The sequence below is a fragment of the Chiroxiphia lanceolata genome, chromosome 8, assembly GCF_009829145.1.
Source record: "Chiroxiphia lanceolata isolate bChiLan1 chromosome 8, bChiLan1.pri, whole genome shotgun sequence".
Taxonomy (NCBI): Eukaryota; Metazoa; Chordata; class Aves; order Passeriformes; family Pipridae; genus Chiroxiphia; species Chiroxiphia lanceolata.
The window spans coordinates 20,375,088-20,395,211 of record NC_045644.1 but is presented as its reverse complement, the minus strand read 5'-3'; the positions used below and the strand labels follow the sequence as shown (position 1 = coordinate 20,395,211).

General features: G+C 52.5%; 3 protein-coding genes across 14 annotated transcripts in view; 1 reads left to right on the top strand and 2 right to left on the bottom strand.

Annotated features, from left to right (window-relative positions):
* The window catches only part of PSD (pleckstrin and Sec7 domain containing), a 48,765-nt gene extending 44,620 nt beyond the window's left edge, over positions 1–4,145 (bottom strand). For all 5 annotated transcript variants that reach the window (XM_032695611.1, XM_032695614.1, XM_032695613.1 and 2 more), the window contains exons 1-2: positions 3,394–4,145; positions 808–927 (exon numbers count right to left, since the gene is read on the bottom strand). The gene's annotated coding sequence lies outside the window, so the exon portion shown is untranslated. The remainder of the gene's footprint in view (positions 1–807; positions 928–3,393) is intronic.
* FBXL15 (F-box and leucine rich repeat protein 15) lies at positions 3,218–9,942 on the top strand. Of its 6 annotated transcripts, XM_032695620.1 has the most exons (5): positions 4,221–4,319; positions 4,810–5,057; positions 5,169–5,419; positions 6,171–6,673; positions 7,038–9,942. In XM_032695620.1, the coding sequence occupies exons 3-5, from the start codon at positions 5,240–5,242 to the stop codon at positions 7,225–7,227; spliced, it is 873 nt and encodes a 290-aa protein (XP_032551511.1). In that variant the 5' UTR covers positions 4,221–4,319; positions 4,810–5,057; positions 5,169–5,239; the 3' UTR covers positions 7,228–9,942. The 6 variants fall into 6 exon arrangements, with proteins under 6 accessions (XP_032551514.1, XP_032551513.1, XP_032551509.1 ...); XM_032695623.1 differs by lacking the exons at positions 4,221–4,319; positions 4,810–5,057 and adding an exon at positions 3,218–3,237; XM_032695622.1 differs by lacking the exons at positions 4,221–4,319; positions 4,810–5,057 and adding an exon at positions 3,853–3,873.
* Positions 8,283–19,357, bottom strand: CUEDC2 (CUE domain containing 2). 3 transcript variants are annotated; one of them, XM_032695625.1, is made up of 10 exons: positions 19,290–19,357; positions 18,392–18,520; positions 15,221–15,314; positions 14,232–14,375; positions 13,852–13,913; positions 12,291–12,424; positions 11,286–11,456; positions 10,892–10,953; positions 9,168–9,228; positions 8,283–8,806 (listed from the first exon to the last, which is right to left on the bottom strand). In XM_032695625.1, the coding sequence occupies exons 3-10, from the start codon at positions 15,292–15,294 to the stop codon at positions 8,660–8,662; spliced, it is 855 nt and encodes a 284-aa protein (XP_032551516.1). In that variant the 5' UTR covers positions 15,295–15,314; positions 18,392–18,520; positions 19,290–19,357; the 3' UTR covers positions 8,283–8,659. The 3 variants fall into 3 exon arrangements, with proteins under 3 accessions (XP_032551516.1, XP_032551517.1, XP_032551518.1); XM_032695626.1 differs by lacking the exon at positions 19,290–19,357 and adding an exon at positions 18,661–19,013; XM_032695627.1 differs by lacking the exon at positions 19,290–19,357 and adding an exon at positions 18,819–19,013.
* Between the last annotated feature and the right edge of the window lie 767 nt (positions 19,358–20,124).

Sequence of the window (20,124 nt, the reverse complement as noted above, 5' to 3'; positions counted from 1 at the left end):
TCAAAGGATGAGGTGAAGAGCAAACTCCTCCTCTAGACTCTTCAGAAGCACAGATAGGCACAGCACTGCCACAGCAGTGAGGCTGGCTGAAGCCTCTGTTCACTTCAGGGGATGTTCATGAGGATGAAGATGCCATGCCCTGGCTCTGAGAGCAGCTAGCACCCTGTGTTTCCAAGGAATACACAAGAAAGCTGCAGTAGCAGTTGTTGTGAGCTAATCTGCTTCCTCCCCCCAGGGCTCAACTTGGTCTCTCATTACTACGGATCAGCTCAAGGCCTGACGCAGGAGCCCTGCTTTCCCTCACAGGACATCAGCAGTCACTGGGATAACAGGAGAGCCACGGACCTTACCAGTGTCCCCTGCTTGTTTAAGGTACCTGTACAATACACTTCCCCAGCTGTTCTGCAAGGACTGCAGGTGTCACAACCCAGCACTCGTCAGGGCCAACTCAAAGCTGTTTTGGCAGACAGTTTGAGGTATTATGGCTCAACTACAAATGTACATCTTGCTGAAGCTTAAAAAGGAAACTTACAGGCACCTCTCAAGAAAAATGCAGACCCACCTTAGGCAGAGCATATGCCACAAGAAAGGCAGAAGCTCTCTGCAAATCTTGACTGAGCAGAGCAGAACAAAGCTCTGGTTCTTCAAGTTTGTCTGCCCTGAGCTGTCCCTTCACTGTGAAGTTACAGTGGGTAACACCCCTCACTCCCTGTACTTCAGTGCTGTACAGCTACATCACAATCACTCTGCATACAGGAAATCTTTACAGACATGAGTGTAAAAACAGTAGTGGTTTGGGATCCTTACCATTGTAGTCCTAAGTTTCTGGCTTCACTGGACATCCTGATGGTGTAAAGCTGTGTCTCAGCACACACCTCTACAATACAGTAACAGTCTCTGATGCTCTTTCTGCGTCTGCAGAACAATCTGAACATTGCACATTTCACAGCTGGGAAGTGTTCGTAATTCCTAGTACCTGGTACATATGCCTCAGAAGGTGTAGCTGTAGCTGTAGCCTGCCTGCCTGCCTATCAATTCCCCCACAGGCCAACAGTTTTCACGGCTCTTGGGATCCTAATAAACCTTAGTGGTCCTAACCAGCCGCCCCTGGAGCCTCCACCACTCCTGCCCATAGGCCCAGTGGCTCTGTTTAAGAGTAGCCTGGGGCTCTTATCTTCCATTAAGTGTTATAGGAGCACTGGTCTCCAGCTTAGCCTAGCTAAGCTGTTCTTATGTCAGGCTGTGGGCACTGTTGATTTGGACCCTCCCCTGTAGGTTGGTGTCCTAGGTGGAGCTCAGCCCTGCCCCATCATCATGACCCTGCCTGTTGATCATGAGGCTGGGCCTGACTCAATTGCCCCTATTGGGCAGGTATTGAATGACTGGTTTGTGTCTGGGGAGGCCCTGCCCTTTCAGAGGCAGTCACCCTTGCTATACCCTGACACAGCTGGCATGTTTACCCTCTTCTTCCCCACCTTTCTTGCACTCCTCTAACTGTTGAGACAGCAAAATCAGGGTTGCACTGAACTCAAGAGTTAAAGAGGGTTGTCAGAATAAGCACCCCACTGCACTTGCTGTGGTGGTGAGTCAGGAAACCGGTTTTCAGGCTGCAGGATCCAAGAGCTGTTCATTGTTTCCCAGGGCAATGCTGACCCTGAGAGCTGCACCTGAAAAAAAAGTCAGTACAGCCTGAGAGGCAGCAGTCCTCCAGCCCTGGCACGGTGAATGCTGTCCTGCAAGCAGGCTGAAGTGAGCTGGATTAAGCGTGATTCCTCAGTGGTGCCGTGAGTGTCTCAGTGAAGATGGCCCTGCACTAACCAAACCTTGAGGCTCTGCCTTGGCACCAGGTCTTAAAGGTAGGAGAGTCTTCTCCTTCTGTATGTGCAGCACAAGCCAGGAAAGGGTTGGGATACCATGGAGGTGAAACAAATACAACCACGTCTCACTTCTGCCTCTAAAATAACAGTGCCTCCCAACTTCATTGTTGTATCAAGAATCTGCCTGGGCTGACTCTCTGCCTGCCTCTGAGCCCTGCTACCAGCAGGCTCCTGCGGAAGTGACTCAGCCAGCCCAGCTGGATCAGATGAAATGAAAAAAATAAACAGAGGTAAGTGTGGGAGCAGAGCAGGTCCCACTTGCCACACATATTGCTCAGGAAGGATAAAAAGCAATCCACAGCACAGTTCCTTCAAGCAAGGACTCAACAAAAGCTGGAGGCTCCCAGCCAGGTCTGTTTTGGCACAGAAAGCCTTCAGCAAAGGTCAGATGTAATTGAGCATTGCAATCCCTCGCTTGCTGGTACTCCCTCACCTTGTCCGCAGACCAAGACCACTATTTCAAAACCCCTCCTTGTAGCCAGCTTCAGCCACAGGCATTCACTTAGAGGGGGAATATTAAGGGACTGCCAGCTGGCACATTTCTCATCAGGAACTTAAGAACAGAGTGCCCCCACTCCAGGGGAAGGAAGGGCTGTCCCAGGACATGGCTGGGGGCACTCTTAACTCCCATATAAAATTTTAAATCCCTGCATTGGTTGTCTTTCTGCAAGTGAGAAAGGTACTGTGCTAACTCGGGGAGCCACATGTCCGGGGTAGACAGCGTGGGTAGCTTCCCCCAGAGGACAGGCACTGGGGAGACAAAACCTTTCTGCAAACCAGCTTCTGCCTTGTAAGGGAATGAGCAGAATAAGTTGCATAGACAGGTTATTGCTTTCCAGGGAACTCGGGACCGGGTGTTTGGGACTTGTTCACTGTATGTGGGTCCTGCTCTTTTGCCAGGTGGATTTTTTATAGTGCCTATGCCAGCAGTGGTCAGAAGCTTGATGCTGCACAAGGCGGCGGGGCTCAGATCCGAGCCAGAGATGGGGTCACCTGCCCAGGGTCATGTAGGGGCTGTGGTGTGCGAGTGCCGCACCAGCGGGGGGTGCCCGCTCCGCAAGCGGCAGCGGGGAGGGAAGAGCAGCGTCTGTTTCTGCGGAGTCGTTATGGCAACCGCGCGGGCAGGAGCCCGGGCCAGTTCCCCTCGGGGGCTGCGGGCGAGGGCCGGACCCCGCTCGCTCCCCAGGGCTGCAGGGGCGGGCGGGGCACCGGCGGGGAGCGAGGCGGGGTGCGTAGGCTGGCAAAGCGGGAGGATGCGGGCTGGGGGGGGGCGGGCCGCGGGCGGCCCCGGGGGGTGGGTAGCCCGGTACCGACGGGGGAGCGGGGCCAGCGGCCGCCGGTCGGGGGTGCCGTGAGGACGGTAAGCCCCAGGCACCGGCCTTTCCCCGGGGGTCCTGCCGCTCCTGCGGGCGGGCGAGGGGTGGCATAGCCCACTGGGAGAGCAGAGAGCCGGGAGGGTGGCCGGGAGGGTCTGGCGGGGGCGGGGGGGTCTGGCGGGAGCGGGGTCGTCGCTCACCGGCAGCGGCGGGTCCGGCGGGTCCCGGCTCCGCGTGGTGCTGAACGGACAGCGCCGCCGCAATGCGCATGCGCGCCCACCTGCCCGGCGGGGCTGGGGCGTGCACTGGGACCGGGACCGGGGACCAGGGACAGCCGGTGTGCACCGGGAACAGCGGCCATGGGGAACGGGGACAGCCGGTGTGCACCGGGAACAGCGGCCATGGGGAACGGGGACAGCCGGTGTGCACCGGGAACAGCGGCCATGGGGAACGGGGACAGCCGGTGTGCACCGGGAACAGAGAACAGCCGGTGTGCACCGGGAACAGCGGCCGTGGGGAACGGGGACAGCCCGTGTGCGCTGGGAACAGGGGCCACGGGAAACGGAGGCTGCTGGTGTACGCTGGGGACCTAGTGTGCGCTGGGGAGACGGGACAGCTGAGGAACTGGGACAGGCGGTGTGCACGGGGGAACCGGGGGAGCCGCGGGGCTGCAGCCACAGGTGCGCGCCGGGGAGCTGGGGCCACAGGGAACTGGTGTGCACTGGGGATCTGGTGTGCGCTGGGGAACTGGGATAACTGAGGAACTAGGACAGGCGGTGCGCCCGGGGGAGCGGGTGCGCCTGGGGAGCCGGGGCACCAGGGCCGGTGTGCGCTCCGAGCCGTGCCGCTGGGAGCCACCTGCAGGAGCCGCTGGGACACCGACGGGATCTGTGAGCGCCGTGCCCCACCCGCCCGGTGCCCCGGCCCGGCAGCCTCGAGCGCTCCCCGGCCCCTCCCGGCCGGCCCCGATACCGCGCGCGCCGCCGCCGGTGCGCGGGCCGGGGGCGGGGCGGTGGCGCGCGCGCACTTCCGCCCGGCGCCGTGACGTCACGGGCGGCCGCCGGTGTCCCGGGCGGGTACGGCGCGGCGGGATGGACGGGCCCGGGGAGCTTCGCCGGGGTCGCAGGTACCGGGGACAGGACAGGATTGGGCAGGACAGGTCAGGACAGGACAGGACAGGACAGGACAGGACAGGACTGGGCTGGGCTGGGCTGGGCTGCGCTGCGCTGCGCTGCGCTGCCGCCTTGCCACGGGGCTCTGCGGCGGGGAGTGGGGCGGTGTCCAGGCCCCGGCGTGTCTCCCGCAGCCGCGGCGGCAGGGCAGCTCGGGGGCGACTCTGGGGCCGAGTGGGGCCCCGTGGGGCGGCGGGGCAGAAACGGCCGCGGGCGAGGCTCCCCCAGCTGCGGGTGCTGTTGGGCCGAGTCTAACCGTCCTCCAGCCGCAGCTCGGGAGGCCCCGGACTGCCAGGACCCCTCTGCCGGTTCCTCTCGCGGCCCGAGGCCTCATCGCCGGAGAGGTGCCGAGTGCCCGCTCCTCGGGGGGACACCGTGGGGGGACTCCGGAGCCTTGTTGCTCCCCGCGGGAAGGAACGGGGACCTGGTCTCTCCCCCTCGCAGGGCGCCCGAGTGGCCCGGCACTGGATGCCGGGGACTAGCTGCCGAATAGAGCGACGCTCAGATGTGAAAGCCGGGCACAGCTACCCTGCGAGCAGTGCGGTGATGCTGCAGCAGCCTCCTGCTGCTTCGCTGAGGGACAGGGACTCCATCAGTGGCTGGTAGAAAGCCCTACCCGAGGACTCCTGGAGGGCAGTGCGGGCAGGTGGACTCGGATGCCTGAGCAGTGAACGTCCCCGGCTGGGGAGGAGGTGACGCAGGTGGCAGGCACATGCCCTGCTGATGGATCGCCAAGGGACTTTACCCTGTGGGCTGATTGTGGGAAACGTCGCTGAGTCTTTCTTTCTGGCTGTTCCTCCTAGAGGCACCCGGCAGTAGGTGTGAGGTGATCTAGCCCAGCTCCCGCAGTGGCCTGGCTCTCTGGTGTCTGAGGATGAGTTTGACCCCCACCAGGCGATGCCTCCTGGACCTACCCTGGGAAGACATCTTGCTTCCACATGTTCTCTGTCATCTGCCACTGCAGCAGCTCCTGAGCCTGCAGAGGGTCAGCAAGTCATTCCAGTCTCTCATCCAGCTGTACCTGGCCAATATGCGCTGCTTTGACTCAAGCCAGGTATTGGATGGCTCTGAGGCTGGGGGAGGACACAGATGTCCTACTGCTTTGGAACTAACAGGGGAGCATCTATGTGGGGAGAAGAACCCCCGGGCAAGGAGGGTAGTTTCTTCTCAGGAGCTTGGGTTAATGGCTTAGGTGTCAGACTGGACAGATGGGCTCAGGGAGGAGAGGTAGTGATTCAGGGCCCAGCAATGCCAGTGTCTTTAGCAAGAGGCCCTGGGAGGAGTAAGCCTGGAAATTCCACCTAGGCCATTATGGGGCACTGGCTGGCAGAAACACAAGCCAGCTCTGGAGTGGCACGGCCTGTTGGTCCTCACAGAGGTTGTGCAATAGGGTGGGTCTGATGGGGGGTAACTCTGTGCCTGGTCATTGGGGAAAGCTTGTGCTGGCTCTAGGAGACACTACCTAGGAGTGGGAAAGACAGGAGTAGCTGCTGTTCTGTGAGGACACAGAGTGGTCTAGCGAAGAGATTTTTGGGGAGCAGACATGTGGAGCTCACCACAAGTATATAAATGCAGGAGTGATGATGTGGGATGGGGAAGCCAGAGCATCTTCCTAGCTTATGGCAGTAGCCTTGGCATGATGTGAGGAGAGTCTGATGGTAGGGTTTGCCCCAGGATGAGGACAGAGAGTGGCTTTGGTCACCACTGTCACAGTGGAAGAAAGGAGGGGAGAGGGTATTTGGTGAGGATCAGGCTGATGTGAAATGCTGGGGAGGTGCCTAACTCTTCCTGGGTTCCCCACACAGATCAGACCTGCCATCCCTCGAGCTGCTTTTGTTAACCTGTTGAAGGACAACAAAGTACTGCAGCAGCTGGCGCTCCAGGACTGCTCCAACTGGCTGACGGACTGCGAGCTGCTCCCAGTCATCGAGCAGAACCACCACCTCCACCAGATCCAGCTGAAGGGCTGTGTCCAGCTCAGCCGCCACGCGCTGGTGACCATCTCGCTGAGCTGCCCCAACCTGCGCCAGCTGTCCCTGGCTCAGTGCGACTGGGTGGACAGCCTGGCCCTGCGCAGCCTGGCTGACCACTGCAAGGCCCTGGAGGCTGTGGACCTGACAGCCTGCCGCCAGCTGAAGGATGAGGCCATCTGTTACCTGGTGCAGAAGTGCAGCAGGCTCAAGTCTCTGTCGCTGGCTGTCAATGCCAATGTGGGCGACGTGGCAGTCGAGGAGACTGCCAAGTGCTGCCCCGAGCTGGAGCACTTGGACCTCACAGGGTGTCTGCGAGTCAAGAATAACTCCATCAGGTACTGAGCAATGTGGGGATGGCAGGTGACTGGGGTAGGGAGAGGAAGAGAACCAGAGAGGAAAGGCAGGTTATCTTCATGCTGAAAGCAATGAGAGCTCAGTCTGGGAGAGAAGCCACTTGCAGGCCCTTCAGGAGAGACACTGTGTGCTATTGACAGCAAGTTTCCCAGCATATTATGGAGGGTAGGTCTGGGATCCAGCCATGTCCCTTGACTTTCTCTCAGACTGCCAGGGTGCTGCTCCCAAAGGATGGTGCATGTATGGTACAGTCATGAACGCTGGGCTGCTGGGAGTAGAGTAGAGCATGAATGGTGCACTTATGAATCCTGACTTGCAACTTGCATGTGCTCTCTTTCTTGGCAGTGTCCTGGCTGAGTACTGTCCCAAGCTGCGCTCGCTGAAGGTCAAGCATTGCCACAACGTGGCTGAGTCCAGCTTGAGCATCCTCCGAAGCCGTGGGGTGGAGCTGGATGTGGAGCCTCCACTGCAGAGGGCTCTTATTCTCCTGGAGGATGTGGTTGGCTTCGCCCCTTTCATCAACCTTCAGATCTAGAACTGCTGCTGCTGGGGAGGGGGGGACTGATGCAACGCTGGGAACCCGGAAGGATGCCGGAACTGGCTGCTGTGGAGACGTGCAGAGGGAGAGGTCGGTCCCATTGGTGAGGCTGGCCTGAGTGGGGCTCACTCTTTCCTCTGGGGCTGTTTAGCAGCCACTGAGTGTTCATGAATAGGCTTCATTGATGCCTCTGGGGAAAGTAACTCCCTCTGCAGTGGCATGGAGAGAGCGCTTGACTTGCAGGAACACCATGGTGCTGAACAGGCCTTGGCCAGGCCAGCTAATAGATAGGATTTACTATTTGTTGTATTTTAAATCTCTAAGCGGCAGCTGTCCAGAGAGCAGGGGAGCGTGTGATGGGGACTGTCCCCTGGGGTGGGTGTACACGGCATGCCAGCAGAGCTGTGGAACAAACCAGACCAGCTGGAGCAGAAAAGAGAACAGCTACCAGCCTTCCTCTTGGGAGAGGGCAGGCCCCTCTGGGCTCTGGGAGGAGGGCAGTAAGCCTAGCTCCAGCCTGTGGCCACTGGCCAGCCTAGCACCAAAGGACTGGCATGGCCCCAGCGCAGGCAGTGTGTCTGTCCAGGCCTAGGGTGCTGGTTTAGGCTGGGGCAAGGTGGGAGATGCTCCTACCTACAGTTTCACTGACAGAAACGCACCAAACCTAGCTGTGCTGTCACTGAAAGCAGTTGGTCATTGTCATTTGTTTCTTCCAGCTTCTGACTTAACATTTTAGTAGTGCCCAGGCCTGCTACTGTATCTTGCTCCGTGTGGCATGGCTGGAAATTTGGCACTCAATCGTGGTAAGAAATGGCAGGAGCACTGGCTCTTCTGTCAGCTGAAGTTTGTGGAGAGCTGCAGGTTATGTTGGCAGGGAGAGTATAGCTCTGGAGTTCAGCCTCAGCCCTTGTTATCCGCTAGGCAGTTAATCAAACAGCAGCCACATCTTGTGGTGAGAGTAATGAGGGGAAGAGAGGATGACCCTGATTCTATCTTTGACCCTAGGAGGGATTGGAGATAGCGTCTGTAAAGCATGTGCATGCTCTGGCAGAACTACACACCAACTCACATCATCTTTATTAATACTGGCACTCAAAGCAACAGTGCACAGAGACTTGTTAAAAAGATTGCTGCAAAAGCACAAGCCACATCTCAGATCTAAAAATGTCCCATGCAATATATAGCAGAGAATGCCCAGGCCCCAGAGAGCCAGTGCAGTGTGCCCCTGGGGGCAGAGGGATAGCTACACAAGGAGAGAAGTCTCCTCCTTGTCAACCAGGTTAGTTGAGGAAGCTGAAAACAGTGTCCTGGCTCCCAGGTTAGTTCAAGTTAGTGGCAGGTGGAGGAGTCCCTCATTCCTAGCACCACAGTCCATCCTGCCATGCCTGGCCAGTGAGGTGGAAGGCTGAAGAGCAGGAGAACCTGGCTGTCAGTGGAACTTGTACTTCCTGGCTGGTTTTAGGCTGATATAGGTTCTTTTCATCTCTTCACTCTCAGGCTTCTTGATGTCTTTGTACCTCTCTCCTTTTGTACTCACCACCTGGTTATCGATATAGCGGATCAACTTCTTGGGAGCCTGGCGAGGAAAGACATTAACACCAAGTGGATGGACAGCCACACTGCTCGAGAAAGGCAAGGGGCAAGCAGAAGTAGAACTGCACTCTGGGAGGTGGGTGGGCTGCTTTACCATCATCTGTGCTGGGAATCTTGGCCAAAATTGGAAAGGATGTTGTCTGATGGGGGGGAGCAAGAGCCACGGTAGTCAGGAATGGCAGGAACTGACAGACCCTGCAGCACCTGAGCTAAGCTAATCTTCTCTCTTTGAGTAAGAGGTTCTGTGAATGGTCCTGCCTTTGGCTGCCCTCTTGCTTTTTGGATTTGCACCCTGATTTTTTTAAACATTCAAACTGCTGGTGAGCTGAGACTGCTCTGCTTACCTCTTTGGGTGGAGCTGGCCGATGTGTTTTCTGATCATCTGCACTATCCACCATCATGTATCTGAAACACAAGAAGCATTTAGTAAACACTGCTATGTTGCCTTTATCCCTTCTCCCCTGGATGGTTTGTGGCTGTGCAATGTGTCCTATGTGACCAGACTGCAGCAAAGAGCACTTGATGTTCCCAAGTGGATGAAATGGGCAGAAGTGTCATCCTTCTGGTGAGAATCCAGCAGGATTCTCCTGGAGTAGCATCCTTGGCTATATGTGAAAGGTATTGAAAACTCAGGTGTCTGAGAATGCTGATAGCCACTGCAGAACTGAGAGAAGTGCTGAGGTCAGGTGTGCTCTCCCATTAGGGCAGCTTTGCTCCTTCTCAGTCCAAGTGATGGCAGCCAAAGGAGACAGGTGAGATTAGAGGACCAATCTGTCTGCTTCTGCTCTGAACGATGGTGTTTCTTTCACACTCCATCTCATACTTGACTATGAAACAGGCCTGTGCTGGAAGCAACTTCATAAAAGCATCACCTCATTTCCTACGTGACTGAAACATCAGGGTCCAAGCATTTGCTTGCTGTACTGCTGAGTTGCTACTCTCTGAGATTTTGGTGCTGGTTTAGCACAGCTGACCATGACTGCTCCCTCAGTAGTTAGTATAGTTGCTCATGTGTATCTTCAGCTATGGCGATCTGCTCTCTGTACCTGTGCTTGAGTGATGTTTTAAAGTACAGGATGTTGCCAAAATGTCATTAAACTGAAGTTCTCAGAAACATAACAAGCAGCTGGTGCTTTTTTGTTCCCTCGCCTGTCACCGACGTGAGCCTGGACAGGAGGTGGGCAAAGACAGAGATTACTACTTCTGCCTGGATGCTGTTCTGCCTTGCGTTATCTTCCTAGCCCACCAATTGGTTATTCTGTCACTGGGGAGAATGTAAAGTGGTGGAAAAGATGTGGCTGGATAGATGTGTGGAAGCTGCCTGCTCATGAAAGCTGAGATCTTAAAGCAGATCGATGAAACCACAGTGTGGGTTCTCTTACTGAGATTTAAATGCTTTTAGAAATAAATATAGGTAAACCAATCTATAGATACTTTCATTCTCAAGAAGCCTACAGGGGGACTTCAGAGAGGTTTCTTTAAATGCACTGAATTTTCACCTTCAGCAACTGAGATTTAATCTTCTCAGTGTTGTTGTACAGACAGCCTCTTAAAGATATCTTTAGCCTTGTTTGGACTGTCTCCAAGGATAGAGGTATGAATGAGTTCTACAAACGCTGTAGTTCTACAAATCACCATGTGTTTGTTACCTGAGCTGCAGCATGATGTTTGTGCCTTGAAACTTTAACCAGGACCTCAGCCAACAGTACTGTGATTTACACTATATCTGCAGGAGGCTGAAACCTCACACACAGCCAGTGTTGTGACCCAGCTGGTACAGATAATCTGTTTCTGTGCTAGAGCTCTAAAAATACCAAATCTGTTTGCTTTGGTTTTTTGTTGGTTTGGTTTGTTTTTTTTGTAGTTGTTGGTTGTTGGTTTTTTTTCCCCTCCAGATGATGATTGTATTTGTGTTTAGATGTGTTCAGCTTTACCCGAATCAGTTTCACAGCCTCCTTAACTAAGCATCTTGCAGCCTAAGTTCTTTATAGACCACATTGTTCCCCAAACTGCCACCTCCTCCTTTACTGAGAGCAAAATGAGGGGTTCTTTGCTGTTGGGTACTTACTTCTGTAGGATAACCTGTTTTAGTTCCTCATGGTTGGGTGTTCTGCGGGGCCGTGCCAGTTCCTGGGAGGAGACAAGATGGGTGTATGAACAGCACAACACTTGGAGCATACAGTTTCCCCCTGCTAGCTTGGTGAGCCCAGCTGCTGGTGGAGCACTCCAGCCTCTCCGGGAAAGCAGTGCCAGCCATACCTCCACTGGGCTGCTAGCTTGGTTGTGGGCACAGCCTAATACTAAGAGAGCCAAGGGAGGGAGAGGGGCTGTTATTCTGGGTGATCCTCCTGGCTCATTGTGCAGTCAAAGCTCTTGCTTGTGGGAGACAGCTGTGATGCCTGTGTGTCCCTGAGCTCTGCTCTGCTCCTTGGCCCACTGCCACCCAGGTCAGAGTACAGTACCTTCACACTCACACCTGATGGGCCAATTTCCACCTTCTCCTCCACAATTAACTGCACTGCCTCCTCCAAGTTCCCCAAGGCCATGGCAAGAGCCTTTTCTGCCTGGCTCACGGTACAGGCTGGGAACATCTCCAGTAGCAGCTCCAACCCATCCTTCAAGTCATCGTCTTCCTAGTTGGAGCAAGAGACAGTGGTAAGTTGAGGATGCAGTGAGTAGAGGGCTAGAGCCTCTGGTTTTTCACTGTCAGGAAATTCAGCCTGCCTTTTGCTGAAGGCTCTCTCTCCTTACAAATGTCACTAAATCCCATTCCTGAAGCTAACAGGGAAATGTATCCTTGGAAAGACAAACCATTATTCTTCCTTAATCTCCTCCCTCTGTTTCAACTTACTTTCAAGTAGGGCTGATGTGAACTGACTCATCTGTGTGGCCATGCTATGTGTCTCCTTAGGAGCGAGCTTTCTGGACACTGTGGTGCAAATGCCTGAAGTCCTGCACACCTTGTGAAGTTGTGTGTGCTTTGATCAGAAAAGGAAGGAGCTGCTAAACACTGACCTGAGGCTACAGCAGAAGGAATCGCCATAGCAGCATTTTCTAGAAAGTTGTGGATACAGAATGCTGCAGAGCAGGAATAGATCAGTACTGGAGAAAGAGCAAACAGAGCATAGGGGAGGAAGGTGGGAGATATACGCCAGGTGCTGTAGTGCTGTGGGATCTCTGAGGGCACTGGGACAGGCTCTCAGTGCCACTGCTCTGGCTCATCCTTTGCAGCAGATGGAAAGGATGAGCCAGAGCATTGGCTCGTAGTCTTCTGTCAGCGCATAATTTTCTGACACAGTCTTGTTTAGGCCATACAATCAGGAGATCACAGACACGGTGATGCCTGGTCACCGCCTATGCTGTGGTTCCTTCCAGAGCTGGAAAATGCCCTCTGGTAGCCTGGTGCTGGTAGCCTAGTGCTCTGTGACTGTCCCCAGTATTCCTGCTCCTCTGCAGGGTACTCATACCTGGGCCCTGGCTCCGTCTGTTACAGTGCACAGCCTTTCCCCGTTGCAGGCTCCAGCTCCAGGCTCCTGGCCCTTGGTGAGGTCTTCAGAGGGTGCTTCACTCCTGCTTTCCACAGCCTTTTGGCCAGGTTTTTCTTAAAGACACATTGATATCTCCTGAGGAACAGTCCCACTAAGGTTAGAGCTTTGTGCTTTCTGTTGGCATTAGATTGCTAGTGAATCATGTGCCAAAGCAAATCTCTTACGTGACAAGACTTGGAAGCACTACTGTTCCTTCTGCCCTCAGCGAGGACAGTTGCAGCTCTGCTCACACTGACCTGCAGGAAGGCAGTGCTAACACGTGCTGGAGTGCCCGACTTCTGCATTTCCAGGCTGTAGAGGGCATGGGCTGCTTGCAAATTCAATTCTACCTTTCTATTCTTGGTTCTCTAGTGCTTTGGTTGTGGATACTTAAGGTATTTTCCTTACATTTTTTAAGAATTCCCTGGTGTTTGCTCTATCTTTGAAATAAGGTGTGGGTTTGATTTTAAATTTGGGAATACACTGCAGTAGTCCCCAGACTGCACGCAAGCCAGCAGATCCTGTGATCAGGTTACTCTGATGCATCTCTTTTTTACAGGCTGTTTTTTTGTCACTGCAAGAAGAATCATTTCACATTTTCTCTGTCCTATCTAAGACTGGAATGGTGCTTTCCTTCCATGCTCTGGCTACATCAGGATCCTCAAAAGGTAGGATGCAGGATACCAGAGCAGAACAGTAGATTTTGCCTAGTTCAAGAAAGCAGCAAGTAAGATAAAAGACAGGACTGTCTGTTCTACACTGTGTACCCTTCTGGCAAGACAGCAAAGATGTTACTAGACAAGCAAAACCCAGACTTGTATGTCCTGGAAGGCTTAATATCCAGGCACTTCAACCTGTCTGTTCTTTAGTGGGAAGCACCTGATAGAGCAGTCCAGCTGATCTGTGAATGCTGAGGTTAGAAAGGGTCATTGGCATAGTGTAGTCTTGTGCACGACAGAGCACATCACTCATATTGCATCTGTGCCAGGGTCCATGGATGAATGGGAAGTGAGCTTTGAGGATGCTAAGTCTAGATGTGATACATGTATTCAGCTGGATACTTTTTCTGATGATGCACCTGATAAAGGCTGCTCAGTGGTAGTGCCACTTAGGCAGATGGGTATCAGAGGCAGGCAAAAATCCTCACTTTCAGAATTAACCTACAGCATAATTTCAACAAGCAGCCCTGTGTCTGCTATTTCTTCCTTGTTACTCTGGATTTGATCTCAACAGAGGTATTTGGAGAACTGATCATGTGTTTTTCACTCCAGTATGTCTTGGACAGTATTCCATATGACTCCATCCTCCCATGTGTTGACATCAAAAACCTGACTGAACATTGAAAAAAACCCCTGTCAATCAATTCCGGCTACCTTATGAGATCTTAACTGTGGCAAACAAGATTGTATTTTATCCTGTGACATTGCTCAACTCCAAATATGAAGACTGAAAACATGTACAGAATATACCTTCTTGTGCTGAAATAGTTTGTGTAACTCACCTTTGTTGCGAGCTTCACCAAGCCTTTCTGAGAGGGAGAACATCATTTCGCAAACATCCCCACTGCAAGAGACAGAAGCTGTATTATTAGTGTGAGAAACAAAAGCACTAGCCAGTCCTACTTGGCGACCTTTTTATAGAAAGACAAGGCTTGATGGGAAGCCCAATAAAATCAACTGGTATTTCAGATGGCCAAGGACCTACTTGCAAACTATACTGGGATTAGCATCTGTGTATTCAGGCAAAGACTGACTTAATTGCACAGGTTTGGTACTAATACATCTTTGACTGGGTATAACAGAAGAATTTATGGTACTGAGGAGCCTGGGTCCAGGCCCTCAGTGTGTGACATGCACATAAAAAGCAGCAACAGTTACATACCTGTGGATTTCTGCAAATCCAGGGATATATGCCTCCATCATTTCCACAAAGGTGTCCATGTCAAAATTCTCCTCAGAGGACTCTGGTGAGCCCAGCTCCTCCAGGACACCCGTGATATAAGAGAAGAAAACATCATCCATCCCACTGGAGACAGAGAGAAGACAGGACATGGCAGCAGTGTCAACAGGCCCGGTTTTTCTTCTCTCAACATCCCCATTCCCCCTAACCTCCTGTCTGTTTAATATGGCAGCAGAAGGACCTATGTGGAGTGTATCTTATGGGCATATACCACCAGTAAAGCCAGGTAGCAGGTGGCCAGTGGTTGAGTGGGAAGCATTAACAGATAAAATACTGCATGCAGTTCTGCCTCCTGGGCAGCACTGAATGAAAGACCCAGTGTGCCCAGAGGCTCCTGTAGGTGCTTCAGCTGAGCTAACCAAAATATTCCAAGTGCTCAAACCCTTGACTGACTGACTATGCTGACTGGCGTTTCAGGTGAGGTCATCATATGCTGTCAAGCTACAATCTCTGTGGGATGCAGTGTTCTCTGCTTGCTGCTCTCCATACTTGTGTCACTACTGGCACCAGCTGCAAAACTAGCTGCTGTGTTCCAGCCTCAAGGCAGCTGCATCTCTGCATGTAGACAGAGTTCAAAATAGGAGAGCCCTGACATAGCATTATCCTGCTCAGAAAGCCCTTTGGGAGCACTGTGGAATGAAGGAAATCCCATATTCTAATGGGTATTACTGGACAGGAAATTAATCATCTTGGTCATCAAAGAAATGACATTGCTAGATTGCAATGCTAAACTATAGCTGTTCAAGCATTCCTCTCAGAGCCTGTGCAAATTACCTCCATCCTGGATCTGGCTTAAAGAAAAGCAACACAAAGTACGGGAAAGCTGCAGAGTTCAATATAATGCACAGAGGGACAATTAATGCAGAGTTCAAGCTGGAACAATGATATTGGATCTGCCTATCTCAACATACCTGAGATCTGCTGCAGGGATGTGGGACTGGATGAAGTGTGTCAGTGTGTCTCGAATGATTCTTTCAAGCTCCATGTCTCTCTAAACCTTTTTCTCTAAAAAAGAGGAGGAAAAAGAAAACTCCATGTAATTTTAAAGGCAAGAAGTAGATCAAAATATCAAGATCAAAATGCAGGTATAGGCGAGTGTGATCTTCTGATCAGAACAATTCACAAACGCCTCCAACGTCTTGTCGTCTCTGAGTAACAGCAGGCAAAAACATCCATAAAAAGTAGCAGTATGAGGATCCACTGGAAATACCAGCCCAAAGCAGCCCAACATCTTGGGCCTCTTCTGATTGTGTTGATGCTGGAGGTATGCAGCTGTACTGTACGTTTAAAATGTCACCTCTGGGAAGCAAAGCTGGAAATGCAGATGTGTCCAGCTGCAGGGGCTCAGGGACACCTTCTGAGCTGGAACACTGTGTTGTCCGCTGAGGAAGCAATGGGTAGTGGATTTGCACTCTCAGTACAGAAAGGGGTGGACCTTCCAGCTAAAAGCATTTGCAGCAATGCTTGGACTTGACTCAGGAACGAGTGGGAGGAAGAGTAATGTCTCCTAAAGAAAGGACAACCTAGAGCATATTTTACAGGGAAATACCAAGCAGGGCACAGATGACTAGTCTGCCAGCCAAAATATCAAAGGTCTCCAGGTCAGGCACAGACTGCCAGTGGAATCCTGCCCAAACAGGAGCCCGTTGTTGTGCTTGGTAAATGAGCCATTCTACAGTTGATGCAGCTACAACAAGGGGCACTTGATAACCCAAAACTCAGGGGAGCTCTAAGAATCACAGAGCTCCTACCATGGCAGAAAGGGGCTGCCCACAGCCCTCCTTCAGCTATCAGTACTGAGCCTGGACTGCATTGGGTGGAGAAAAGCTGTTCCTTAACCATTCCTTCCCACTGGAGTCTATAAAGCTGTTGGGTGGACAAACTCCTGTACAAGCACTGAGTTCTTCTGAGGAAGAACTGGCCCTGCATACAGAGAAACTGATGTGGTCATTGGCCAGAGAACTTCCAAAGGTCAACATGCTCCCGGCAGTGCAGCTCCCTCATTTCAACCACACTAGGACATGACCAGGTCTGTTTGACACAGAACTCATGGAGCAGTCATGTGGCTGCTGACAGACAATTCCCACATTTCCATGGGAATCAAAAAAGGTTTGGCATTTCCTGAGATGAGACTTTCAGAGCTAGCAGGATATAAACAAAACCACCCCATGGCACTCAGACAAGTTTAGAATTACATAATTTGGGACACCGAAACACTTTATGCATACCTTCAAATGCCACACTTTTTCTAGTGGTGACCTGCAATAGTTAAGGGGGAGATTCACTAGAAGAGCTTATCCTATGTGCCCAGTTTGTGTGGGAGCGATTTACAATACACAAATTGATCTAAAAACCAAAGGCAGGAGAAATCAGTCTCCTGAGAGCTCAATTCTCTTGGAAAGATGTTACCATAGTTTTAAACTTCCAGATGTAATTGCAATGTGGATTTTAAGATCACTACAGTAGCTGTCAGCTGATTCAAATATATCTATGAAAGTCCTTCTGCAATTCCAGTTGTTATAATGTGGGCTCTGTGTAACATGTTGCACAGAATCTATTTTTAAAAGTGTACAATAAAGAAACGATACTTCTATTGCTCTGTTCACAGCTACAGCCTCAGAGTTTTGCACTGTCAGAATAAGAGACCTTCAGGTCTTGGAAATCCCTGTTATTTTTCTGGCAGTCTTTAAACACTGGGGTTTACTATTAAAGAATAAGAGTGGAGCACTGTATGTCATCTCATTAAGACAGGCTTGGTTTGAAATATCAGGACTGCTTACTTGATCCACGTAACACTGCGTGGCATGTGTATTTCCTCACCTTAGGCAGAGAAAAGTGGTATCAGTTCTCAAAATGTGAATGCGAAAGTTATTAATTTTCTGTGCTAGATACTTTGACCAGCAACTGAACAGAGTTTCCCAAGCTACTATCAAATCTTGAGAACCTAGCAATCCCCATCACTTTTGCATTCTCCTTCCTAACATGTTACTGTCAAATGTAGGGTTTTTTTTTTTTTGGTAAAACAGATGTAGGAATAATATCTCTCTAAAACTACCATTATCCTTCTGCTGTATAAAATAACTACCTATGCTATATTCAAGAAAAGTTGGCTTACTATTTATACAAATCTACTTTCCTCAAAAAGAGTGAAAATCTGGAATGTTTGCATACAGCTAGATCATTTTGGACAGCTCTTTCAAGTCAAGCTTCAGTAATGATTCTCAAATAGTCAATGTGATGGGATGGGAATGACTGATTGTGCCTTGGACTTTATATTAACAAGACAGACTTGAGGAGAGCAATTTAGGAAAATGTTTTTGAGCTAAGAGGAACTGCCATTTGGATGTATATCAACTTTTATGAGATCATTAATTTGCCTACCAGTGACTAGAGGTTTCTGCAAGTGGAAGGAGATGGGTGTTATATGCCTTGGATATTTCTCAGAGCAGGTTAGAGAAAGTTTAGGTAAATCTGATCTGGCTGAGGGATTGATTAAAACACCTTGCTAAGGTTCATGCAGCCCAAGTAATGGGACAGGGATGGTTCACTATGCTCTCTGAAAACTTGTTCTGAGAAAGCACAAAGCGTGTCTTATGCTGCTCAATGTGTCTGTGCTTGGGGAAGTGTGTTTCTCAGGGATATAAGGCCCTCTCGGTGCAGCCTGTGACATACAGCCTCAGAGGAAATTTCTCAAAAGCCAGATTGGCAGGACAGAGAACCAGCCATGGCTATACTCCACTGAACTATTTACCTCCTCAAACTTTGCCGGCCTAAAAGAAAATTTTCCAGGCTAAGTAACACCTTACAGACATAATTTCACTGCTTCCATTTTTTGTTTATCTTCCTAATGAAGTCTCTGAAAGGACTTTCACAGTGTGGTTACTATGGGAAAGCAAGCTGAGGTCACTGCGCTTGTTAACACAATTAACTGCTTAATGCTCTGAAATGAAAATAAGGCTTTTGTTGGAACTTAGTCCCAGTAAATTACAGTAACAGTAATGCCAGTGGCCAGACTCTTCCCCTCCCTCCAGATCTACACTGGACAGCTGCACTGGGGTGCTCTGCTGACATGGAGCCCTTACCTGAGAAGACGTGCCACCTGTGCGAGGACCTTCGTTCACAGCCAGTGTTTGTGAAGTCACTTCAGTGCCTGCAGGAGAGCTGATGGTCCATCCTATGAGTGCCTGGCCCAAGCCATGAATGAAGAAGCCCTTTATGGGAAAGGAAAGCTGAATTAGCTAGAGAGGGAGAACAACAGAATCATTCTGTATTCTGGTATCTTTATGTCACTTGTGACCGTTTCCTCTAATGCATATGGTACAGCTTTACTTTTTTTTTGAATAAAATGTACCCTGTGGAAGGCTAACTGGGTTGCGAGATCAGCGTGCTTGTCAGCCTTCGAATTCACTGACATGTCGAGATGTTCAACATCTACAGTTTTTGTATCAAGGCCAGCAGCGGTCCCTGCATATCACTCGAATAATCCAAAGGCACTGGTGGCCTCATCACCGTGGCAAACGAAGCAGGAGCTGTTTCTCGAGGCTTTAAGGAGACAGCCCAGAGAGCGCTGCTGGGTGTCCGTGCTGTGGCGGGTCCCCACGGCCGGAGCCCCAAGAGCCTCACGCGGGGTGCGACGAGCGGCTGCTGCCCTTGGAGCGGCCACACCGGCTGAGCAGCCCCGGGGCCGGGCGGGGATTGCCTCGGCAGGGCTGGACAGCGAGGCCGCGGCGTGCCCGACACTCGCGGTGCGCGGACGAGCCTCCCCGCGCCGCGCCCCGCGGGTCGATCCCCGCACCGCAGAGGCTGCGCGTCACCCTGCCCGGCCGCCTGGGCCGCCTCCCGCCCCCCGCGCTGCCGACCCCGCAGTTAAGCCCCACTCCCTCCCGGGTTCCCGGGCTCCCCGGCCGTGTCCGTGTCCCGGTCCCCGTGTCCCGGGCGGTGACGTGCGCGCGCCGCCGCCGGGGGTGGGGGGGGTGTCACCTGATGGCCCGCGCGCTCCCTGCCCTCCCCTGCGCGCGGGGCTCGCGCGGCGCGCTTGAACGCGTCACGTGGCGGCGCGCGGAGCAGGGCAGGGCGGCTGCGCTCCGCCGCGGTCCCCGCGCCGCCATCTTGACTGTGGGCAGGAGCCGGGCAGGAGGGGACGGAGCGGCCCCGGGCGGCCTTTGAGGGGGCCGGCGCCGGGGTGGCCCTTGGCGGAGCCGCCCCGGGAAAGGCTCGCTGGGACTGGCCTCCCTGCCAAGTGCAAGGGATACGTTCCCTGATGAAAGTAGAACATTTCGAAATGTTTGGGCCGAGCTGCACTGCCTCTCGGGGCGCTTCTCCCAAGCCGAAGCCCTGTCAGGGATGCTCCCCGAGCTGCCGCCCGCGGAGCTTGGAAGCTGCGAGCAGGCTGTTTCCATTTCCACTAAAAAGCCGCCCCGCTACACCCAGGCTTGACAAATTGCTGTATGATCCTTCATTCTGGCGATTTGGAGGATTGCCTCAGGCTCTTCAAGAATCCCAGGATCAGTTAGGTTGGAAAAGACCTCTGGGATCGTGGAGTCCAACCTGTGACCGAGCACCATCTGGAGAAGGGGGAGCAGGGGGACAGGGTCGCAGCTATTGCCCGTTTACTTAGTTCTGACACAGAGTTAGTGCTTCCCGGGGCAGCTTTGGAGAAGGAACTCAGTTATCCCAGCTGCTTCTTCAGAAAAGTCCCAAAGCAGCAAGGCATAGTTTTTCTCTGGCTCATGCTCCCCAGTCATGTGTTGCTAAATACCAAATAAATGAGCCTGATTCTGCCTTTGGCAGCACCAGAAAAATCCAGAGTCATGCC